The sequence below is a fragment of the Silurus meridionalis genome, chromosome 24, assembly GCF_014805685.1.
Source record: "Silurus meridionalis isolate SWU-2019-XX chromosome 24, ASM1480568v1, whole genome shotgun sequence".
In the NCBI taxonomy this organism is placed as follows: domain Eukaryota; kingdom Metazoa; phylum Chordata; class Actinopteri; order Siluriformes; family Siluridae; genus Silurus; species Silurus meridionalis.
The window spans coordinates 9,414,716-9,424,336 of NC_060907.1; the positions used below are offsets into that span (position 1 = coordinate 9,414,716).

Below are 9,621 nucleotides of genomic sequence, written 5' to 3' on the forward strand. Positions count from 1 at the left end.
AACCCAAAAATAACAACGAGGATCTGGCAACAAGGCCTAACCTCCACCCTCCTCCTCCCCCATCTCTGAGAAGTGGAACTGCAGACACACCAGCTCACTTATGAACACACCAAGCTGCAAAGTTTCCCGTGAACATGGCAGAGTTTCATGTCTTTGAAACACCTCTATCAGGTTTTAATTTCGAGAACTCGGCAAGGTATGTTCACACTTCATTCTTGATAATTTGATGAGCTTATATAAGTGCGTGAAAAGCTCGAGGAGTTTTTAAAGCGCATCAAAGACGATCAAAAACGAAAGTAAAAAATTTCTGTGATTCCGTATATATTGATATGATATATAAAAATTACTATGTTATGGCGAACAAATAATAAAATCAAAATAAAATAAATTAAAATTTGGTGCAATGAGCACAATGTTGTTCATGGAGACGTGTGAAGAGTCTTTTGGGTTTTTGTCCTAATCAGTTTTCTTATCATTTAGAAATGTTGTATTGGACAATGCTTTGGGTGATGGGAACAGCAAGACGCCCAAACCTGTAAAAACAGGGACAACGATCGCAGGACTGGTGTTTAAGGTAACCAGAGGACATCTCAGATATCTTTAATGTTTCAAAAGCCTAATTAGACTCTAAACTTGTTTGCGTGTGTGTGTGTGTGTGTGTGTGTGTGTGTGTGTGTGTGTGTGTGTTGTAGGATGGTGTGGTCCTGGGAGCTGATACGAGGGCTACCTCCAGCGAAGTAGTTGCTGATAAAATGTGTGCCAAAATTCACTACATCGCTCCGAATATATAGTAAGTCCACTACATTCATTTGTTTATTCATATATACATTCATTCTTTTCTTTTTTTGTCCTGGTTGGGGATGCAATGGATTTGGTGATTATCCCAGGCATGTCATTCACTCATTGACATAGCATAGCCAGTCCACCTATTGAAAGAGAGCAAAAATGAGCAAAGTAGAAGGATATCAGAGAACCACTAGAAAACACACACATGGACACGGAATTAATGTAACAGTCCCCACGTACAATAATCTGAGGATTCAGAACCACAGGCCCAGGAACTGAAATAGAAATTTATAGAGTTTTGATAGATACTGAGCACTGCAGACTGGGACCACCACACAAGAGCTGCAGTTGGAGATGCTCTGACCCAGTCATCCAGCCATCACAATTTGGCCCTTGCCAAACTCTCTCAAATCCTTATGCTTGCTCATTTGTCCTGCTTTTAACAAATCAATTTTGAGGACAAAATGTTCACTTACTGCCTAATATATCCCACCCAGAAAATCAGTTTTATTCACTTCACTGTTAATGTTATAATGTCATAATGTTATGCCTGATTGGTTTATGGGTATCCATAGTTTTCTTATGTGTTTTAGTTGTTGCGGAGCAGGGACAGCAGCGGACACATTTAAAACTACAGAACTTCTCTCTTCCAACCTCGCTATTTTCTCCTTGAACAGCGAGAGGAACCCCAGAGTCACCATGGCAGCTCATATATTACAGGATACGCTCTTTAGGTGTGAATGAGCATGTGTATTTATGTATGATAGCTTTTCTTTCAAAGAGCTTTAGCACCACATAATTTATTCCAGATTGCTTGCTTTGAATTCACTTGTTTATCTGACTATATTATTCCAGATATCGAGGTATGATTGGGGCACATTTAATTCTCGGAGGGGTTGACTTCTCGGGGAACCATCTCTACACAGTGGATCCCTATGGAAGCATAGAAAAGCTTCCATATCTTGCCATGGGTAAGCATGTGACATTCAGCACACAGAAACGTACATTGCATTATTCCTGTGCTAAATATACCAACTGTTTTTTTCAGGGTCTGGCAATTTAGCTGCTATGGGCATCCTGGAGGACAGATTTAAAGCCAATATGGAGGTAGATTTCTTTTTTTTTTTAAAAAGGTTTTTAAACGGTAACATCTCTGAACTGATGGACCTGTTGGATTTATTCATTGATAGAGACTCAAAGCACTTTTGTCCGTAGCTCTGGATAAGGGCGTCTGCTAAATGCCGCAAATGTAATGTAATGTAATTTAATGTAATGTACTTGAATGTTGAATGTCTCATTCACAATTTAGTTCCCATTTACTGGTACAATAAACTCCACTCTGTAAAATATTCAAACTATATTATGGAACAGGGATTAGGGGTTTTGCCCATTCAACCACAACAGTGTTAGTGTTAGGAAGGTTGGACATTAATGTTAAGCAAAAATGACCTGATTGTTTAATGGGGTTACAATTAGGGTTTTATCTTCCCCTCCGTCAGCTATCTTCAGTACCTGCTTGTTCCTGGGGCATTTTACCTTCATGTGCAGTTAGATTCAGATCAGGGTATTGGCATGGCCATTGCACAACATTCCCCAAAAAAAGGTTGCTTTTGAATTATGCCTTTGGTTATTGTCCATCATTGTTGTGAAGTGCTTTTAAGTGAGTTTTGAAGCATTTGGTTGAATATGAGCCTATAATATCGGACTAGATACTCTTAACTTTATCCTATTGCTTTTGTCATCATTTACATCTTCAGTAAATACAAGGCAACTAGTTCCTATAGTTGTCATACACCATAAACCTAGGTGATATTGTTTAGATCATGTTTTTGGCAAATGCTAATTCTCTATTGTTAACTTTTTAATCAATATTCTTAAACAGGCCAGTTGTTCTTAAGAATATTTCTTGTCATTGTAGTGTCCTCGAATTCACTAGTGTGTTCCTTCTTTTTGAGCATGCACCAACTATTTGATTTGTCAACACTTAGTGCTTTTGATGTTTGTTTTTGGACCATTGACAAGTGAAAATCAATCCAGTATGACTTTACTTAAACACTTAAATGCACTTAACTCAAAGCCAAAGGTGTGCAAACGTTCTTTTATTTTAACTCCAATATACTGTGGTAGCAAATCACTTGTTAAATTGTTATGGTAATAACTATTATTTGCATGTTCATTTTAATATCCAGCTAGATGAGGCAAAGGCACTGGTGTGTGATGCGATCCACTCTGGCATTATGAGTGATCTTGGTTCAGGCCACAACATAGACCTGTGTGTGATCAGCAAACAAGGGGTTGATTACATTAGACCTTATCAGGAATCTGAGTACAAGGATACAAGGTGAGATAATCATACATAATAAATCATACATAAATATTTTTTTGTATGTATAAACAAGTTCTAAAAAAAAAGTTACTCCAGAGTCTAAACTCTTTTAAGCACCTAGCAAACATTTACCTTAGTCGTAGTCTTATTTTCAATACTTCAAAACCATATTTTTTTCTGATTGCAGGCATCAATGCTAGTTAAACAAAAATGGAAGATTAAAAGATTGCTGATCTCCTAGGAATTTAACTCTTGAAGTTATCGGGTTTGATACATTTAAGTAAAGTAAATCTTAATCTCTCTTTGTCTGCATGTTTATTATTCCCTTTCTTTGTAGGATGAAGAAGTATAAGTATAAGAAAGGTACCACTCCAGTTTTGACAGAGAACGTGGTTCGCCTGGAACTGGAGCTTCTGCAAGAGACAGTTCAGAAGATGGAGACAGCCTGAGCTGAGAAAACACAATGGTTATACATATAATGATATTGCAATAAATTCCTGATACATGATGCATACATGGGATCATTCTTCTTTCAATATTATGGCTGACAGCAAAACACAGTAATACTCACTTTTTGATAGAGAAAACTTTATTTTATTATTTATATTTTATAATTTATTATAAAAGTTTTAAAGAAAAGTACTAAGTGATGATCAATCATAGGTTTATTTAAACGAATGCAATGCAAATAAATTCAGATGTACTAAATTCCACTCTCAAAGTCAGCAACACCAAAATTCGTTATATAAAATATTTGTCATAACAAAGTTTGGTACCTAGCAAAATCTAAATTTTTCTTTCAGTTTAGGCTAAATTCAGTAGTGAAGAGTTTTGAATTTACAGGACACATCCAATCTAAACAGTAAAATGTCCACATCACTGGTGGAAGTATTTATCTAACTTCTTTAGTGTACTTAATTTTAATTTATTAATTCTTGGTGTACTGTATTTTAATTCTGAGAAACGTAATAGCTTACTTTTATTTACTCCACTACATTTCAGAATAACATTGCTACTTTAAAGTGAATGCATAAATTGTACAAAATAGTAACCTGTCATGAAGACCACAACCCCACAGTTCTTGCAAGTAAAATACTGATACTCTCTGTTTTCCTGTAACAATAACATCTCTCTTTTTAAAAAAAGGTATGATGCATAACTTAAGCATTTTAAAAGAAAGCATTTTTGTACTTTTACTTATATAAGCAGGAGTCCTCTAAATAATATAAGCAGGATATTTGCAATTTTAATCAAATACAGGATTGGTGTATTTCATTAACTGCTGTTCAACACCACTAAAACTGTACTAGCAGTAATAGTGTTGCCCTGTGATGCCAGCATGGCACATAACCTCTTTCATAGCACAGGAACATAGCAAACATAGATAAAATTAGCACCAGATACAAATCATAAATATTTCTATTAAAATATATTAAATATATTTTCTTTTAACCCTGCTTATGTATGTGGCTTATGTGTACAGGTTTATTTTACCATTGCCTTATGAACAAAATTGTCAAGTACAGTATGAATAGATTCTAAATAAATTAATGTTAGTTTATGGGAACACATTTGGCATATCAGTGCTCATTTTTATATTATTAATTAAATTTTTGGAATATAGAAAAAAATTATACTCTAATAGCACTGTATGTGTCATGATTCATTCATAAACAAAAGATGGCTTTCAAACTAAACACCTAAAAAAATGCTTTTTTTCTTTTTAGTCTATAACATATTCTGCAGCTGTTTTGTTTTATTATTGGATTTAAAGCAGTGTTTTTAAAAATAATACATTGATTAGATAAAATATGAACATTATTCCATACAATGTAGACAGTTCCATTGGCATTGTATAATGAAATGTAGTGTATCTTATGAACCTTATTTTACTCTATATGTTACTTACAATGCATAATATTTTATTGTTGATAAATGAACCTAGGCTAACACAACCAACTGTCAAGACCTAGTTTTATTTTTTTAAAGACTAAATATATCTTGACATACACATGCAATCATTAAAAAAAAAATGAAATTCCCTTAATTTTCTTGAATCCTATTCAAATATATTAATTTGTAAAGCAAACCAAAGGAAAAAGAAAAACATTCTCATTTGAGTGGCACCAAGTGCCTTTATACTAGTATACTAGTTCTGGGATGCACTAAGGTGTCTTAATGGTTACAGCTTCTTTTTCTTTGATTTGCAGGATGCTTGTAATCATGCTTTATCATGTCATGTTTTATACATATAAGCTTATGATTTTTTTTTTTTTTTAATTTAAAGTAGCAAGGTATTAAGTCCCCGTAGATACGTCTAATTAGAGAAACATATGTAACACGGAGACAGTAGAGTGTCAGGATGAATCTGTCATTTTGAGATGATTCAGAGAGCAGAAGTCTGTCAGGATTTGATAAAGCAACACACTGGAAGTGCAAGATGTAAGTGCAAGCTATCTAACAGCCAAAAATGGGATGTTTTTCATAAAGTAAAAACCTACACAGATGTCCAATCACAAATATATTATGAAAATAAACACAAGACATAACTTATGGTTACCAATATTTTCTCATGTGTCAATCTACAACATTGAGTAAATAAAAACAAAGGTATAAAAAAAGGTTACATGTTACATACATACATTATATTATCTCTTTAATGTGTAAATATTGTCTACCAGAACAAACATATTCTTTCTAAGGTACAATACAATTGCTTTAAAGGATAAAGTTACTGTTGTTTATCTTCCTGCCACATAGTATCACAGCTCATAATGTCATAAATCATCTTCTTTCGGCTGCTGCAATTAGGGGTCACCACAGCGGATCATCCGTCTCCATACCCCCCTCTACATCTGCCTCTTTTAAAACAACTACCTTCATCACATCCATAAATCTCCTCCTTGGCCTTCCTCTTTTCCTCCTTTCTGGTAGCTCCACAAAACAGACCCAAATGATTTGTGGGTCTGTTTTGTGTGCATAACTGTTTTATCTTATTCTTTGCGTTACTTTATTTTGTCACTGTCGCAACACCTTGTTTTATAAAATAAAATTATAAATATATATAAAAAAGTAAAAATTGTGTTTGCAGTTATTTTTAAAGCCACCAACAGGCGAGCCCAGGAAAAATTTTAGCAGGGCCCAGTATAAACAAAAAAATCAATCTGGGTGAATAAACATAAGATATCACCCTCTGTGACTAAAGTGACTCATGCAACACTTTTAAGACCAGGAAAATGTATATAGTAAATAAAGATATTATATGAACAAATGAATGGATGGATGGATGGATATATATATATATATATATATATATATATATATATATATATATATATATATATATATATATACCATCCATCCATCTATTTTTCTTATACACTATACTTTATGCTCCTCTATGTAACATGCTGGGCATCACAGCTATAGAATCATCTAATGTCAAAAAAGGAACAAGTCGTTTAATGTTTGTTTTGAAAGCCATCTTTATTTTATGAATGAATTACTGCAGACACAGTGCTACTAGTGTGTGACTTAGTATCAAAGCTCTTGTGGGTTCAGAACATTCCTTTCCTGTACTTATGGATTAACTCGGATACATCCTCCTTGCACACCTTAACCCAACCGTCCTTCTGCATGTGATAGACTAGGAAGATATAATAGAACACATAGACATTGTCATTGTTCAGAAAGCACCGTGTATAACATATAAAAGTATTTTTAGATGCTTTAGAATAGCATTGACAAACCTTACACATCTCTATTATGAATTCCAGGTTTAAGTGATGTATATAACGAATGGATCTCACTTACGGTTTACGACTCCACCAGAGTAGGCATCCCTGTGTGTGGCGTGAGCAATGCCACGACGGCCAAGCTCGCACGCCTCTTCCACGGTCATATCCTCACGGTACCCACTGTCTATCACTCCATATGCATAGCTGTTTCCACAGCCCGTGGAAAACATTTGGCCTGAGAGACGAGTTCCATTGTTATCTACATAATACAGACCAGGGCCCTGCAGATCCCAACACAAATACACACGTTTGTAACAAGTTATATGATGTAAAAACTTACTTAAATGATTTAGACAACATACACATCAAATGAATCCAATTGTTCTGAATGAGCTTGTTTATTCTATGTAGTGTGTCCCCTTAGATCTTATGGTCTTCTGTTTTAGTATTGATCATGTTCTGTAGTATTGGTTAGCACACCAAAATCACTATGACAGATCATCATCCCCAGCAGAAACATTTTAAAAGCGGTGTAAAACTATCAAAGATAATTTCAGCAATTTAAGCTGAAATTAACTCTACCTTCTTGTCCCAGCCAATGATCATGCTACCCATGGACAGGCCCATGCCTCTATATCCAAGCATCATGTTGGACAGCAGCTTGGAAGCTGCAGACACCGAGATCCTCTGCTGGTTACGGAGCTGGTAAAGCCTGAAGACATCGATAAAACACACAGATACACACAGAACCAATGAGTTAGTGATATGTTATTTTTTCCTACTGTACTCTACAATAGAAAAAGACATAAAATGTGCCAGCTATGATTACTACACTTTAATGCACACAAAAATGTAACTTTATCCAGTTGGGAGTTCACCACACCCCTTCAGATTTTGTTCAGACAGACCTGCACTCCTTAGCCAGAAGTCTCTCCCAGTACTGGCAGTCTGCTGCACTACCAGACATGGTGCCCAGCAGGTAAGGGTTGATCTCGATTACCTTATTTGCCTCCTTTGAATCTAGCAGACACACACACATACACACACACACAAAAACATTGACAGTATAATTGAAAAACTATATATTGTCTCTTGAAAATATTGAAACTCTATTTTATGAATATGTATGCTGCATCATTCCAAACTCTGAGGATCTGCCATCACATAAGCGTGTCTCATGTCAAAGAGATGTGAGTGGACCTACCAATATAGCGTCCAGCTGAGGCCCTGGAGTCGACGGCTACGATAACGCCATGGCGGAACTTAAAAGCCAGTGTCGTAGTGCCATGGTTTAAGTCTATAGAGATCCCACCATCACAACTGCATGATTTCAGAAAAGCTGATGGCTGAAACATGAGGGATAACATTAAATGAATGTTTAATGTTGTTGATGCACTGGGAATGTAGAGAGTTTATCTGTACTCGGTATGTGATGAGCGATGTGATGAATATTTCTACGCCACTTCTTTTGATGTCACTGTTCTATACAGACTAGCCTTTGGGATAATGTCTTGAATAGAACACACTAGTTTGTATAGCTTTGAGTAATGAGTGGCTGAAATGATTAGTAATAAAGCAGATGTTCTTCTGTTAAGTGGAATATAAATTTCAGGAACAGAAAGGAAACAGAAATGCAGTGCTTACATCAACTCCAACTGGTACAGCAAATTCCTGAGATTTTGTCCCAAAGCTGTAGTGATTGGGGCGATCAATAAAGAGCGTCCGATTTGAGCTGAACTGGGAGCCAAAACCGGAAAAAGATGAAGATCCACTCACTTCCAAAAGAGCCATGCTTTGTTTAAAGCAAGGGACAATAAATATAAAAAAAGAAGTATTTCTGAAAGAAAAACGGGGGATTTGGTTGAAATATGATATGTCGATATGTCTGAAGAAAACCTTCCACTTTGCTTTCGAAATCGAAAGTTCAAACGATGCTGCTTTATTTTACTTTCGTTTATGATGAGGGTTTTTATGACTAGGCATACTGGTTGAACAAAATACATAGGAATCCAAAAACGTCTAAAACATTTTTCTTTTCCTTTTTTTATCATTGAAATGACAAAAAAATTGTTTTCAAGAAGAAAAAGTGCTCACCTATCTACCGGGTTCGGCGCTCTGCTGTCCAATGATGGCAGCTCGTGCGTTCACATCAGCAGTTATCAGGAAGACTTCCTGCCTGCAGGTTGCGCTGTGTCTCTTCCTACTTCACACGTGCACACGCCATTTATCCTGGTGGTTGGATTGTTAACTTAATATTACCAGTCTACTACAGTGAACGTTTGTATGGACAGTATTTAAGGACCCATCATTTAACAGCACACCTCAACAATGATAAAACTATTATGAATATACATTCGGTTTTTTGAGAGACACATGCATGTTTCATTCATTTATATGCAACAGACTAGATATTTTTTTAATGGAATGTAGATTTCATTTAACCATATAAATATATAAATATGTAGATATTTCTTTTCTTTGAACAATTCTCCCATGTCATGCATCCCTCCAAATATTCAGCTGAAATGTTTTGCTATAATACCTCTTGTAAAACTTGCCTAATGAGTTCTTGGATATTTCTTTCTGACCTTGTGTTCCAGTTCATTTCAGAGCAGTTCAATAGTATTTAGGGCAGGCCAATCCATGATAGAGAACTGTTTGCTCACTCTATAATGCTTTAAAAAAAAGCATGGGCATATGTTTCTGGTAATTGTCTTGTTGTATGGTGAAGCTCCAGTTTGCAACAGTCCAAACAGAATTACATTATAAAAT

At 35.5% G+C, this 9,621-nt stretch overlaps 2 protein-coding genes across 2 annotated transcripts; one reads left to right on the forward strand and one right to left on the reverse strand.

Annotated features, from left to right (window-relative positions):
• The first annotated feature begins 62 nt into the window (after positions 1-62).
• On the forward strand, positions 63-3,626 carry psmb13a (proteasome 20S subunit beta 13a). The gene is made up of 8 exons (XM_046838277.1): positions 63-196; positions 481-574; positions 693-790; positions 1,380-1,520; positions 1,642-1,757; positions 1,835-1,893; positions 2,976-3,127; positions 3,450-3,626. Exons 1-8 carry the CDS (start codon positions 135-137, stop codon positions 3,559-3,561), a joined length of 834 nt encoding a protein of 277 aa, XP_046694233.1. The 5' UTR covers positions 63-134; the 3' UTR covers positions 3,562-3,626.
• A 2,953-nt stretch (positions 3,627-6,579) lies between these two features.
• psmb8a (proteasome 20S subunit beta 8A) lies at positions 6,580-9,041 on the reverse strand. The gene is made up of 7 exons (XM_046837581.1): positions 8,944-9,041; positions 8,494-8,686; positions 8,054-8,195; positions 7,758-7,869; positions 7,432-7,561; positions 6,926-7,130; positions 6,580-6,758 (listed from the first exon to the last, which is right to left on the reverse strand). Exons 2-7 carry the CDS (start codon positions 8,638-8,640, stop codon positions 6,670-6,672), a joined length of 825 nt encoding a protein of 274 aa, XP_046693537.1. The 5' UTR covers positions 8,641-8,686; positions 8,944-9,041; the 3' UTR covers positions 6,580-6,669.
• Positions 9,042-9,621: the final 580 nt, after the last annotated feature.

What these genes read in the sequence shown, in the direction of transcription:
- psmb13a (XM_046838277.1), top strand. Translation starts at nt 135, where the DNA reads ATGGCAGAGTTTCATGTCTTTGAAACACCTCTATCAGGTTTTAATTTC. An exon ending in TCGCAGGACTGGTGTTTAAG is followed by an intron (nt 575 to 692) that starts GTAACCAGAGGA and finishes TGTGTGTTGTAG; the next exon opens with GATGGTGTGGTCCTGGGAGC. An exon ending in GCTTCCATATCTTGCCATGG is followed by an intron (nt 1,758 to 1,834) that starts GTAAGCATGTGA and finishes TGTTTTTTTCAG; the next exon opens with GGTCTGGCAATTTAGCTGCT.
- psmb8a (XM_046837581.1), bottom strand. Translation starts at nt 8,640, where the DNA reads ATGGCTCTTTTGGAAGTGAGTGGATCTTCATCTTTTTCCGGTTTTGGC. An exon ending in CTCAGCTGGACGCTATATTG is followed by an intron (nt 7,870 to 8,053) that starts GTAGGTCCACTC and finishes TGTGTCTGCTAG; the next exon opens with ATTCAAAGGAGGCAAATAAG. An exon ending in CTTCTGGCTAAGGAGTGCAG is followed by an intron (nt 7,562 to 7,757) that starts GTCTGTCTGAAC and finishes CGATGTCTTCAG; the next exon opens with GCTTTACCAGCTCCGTAACC.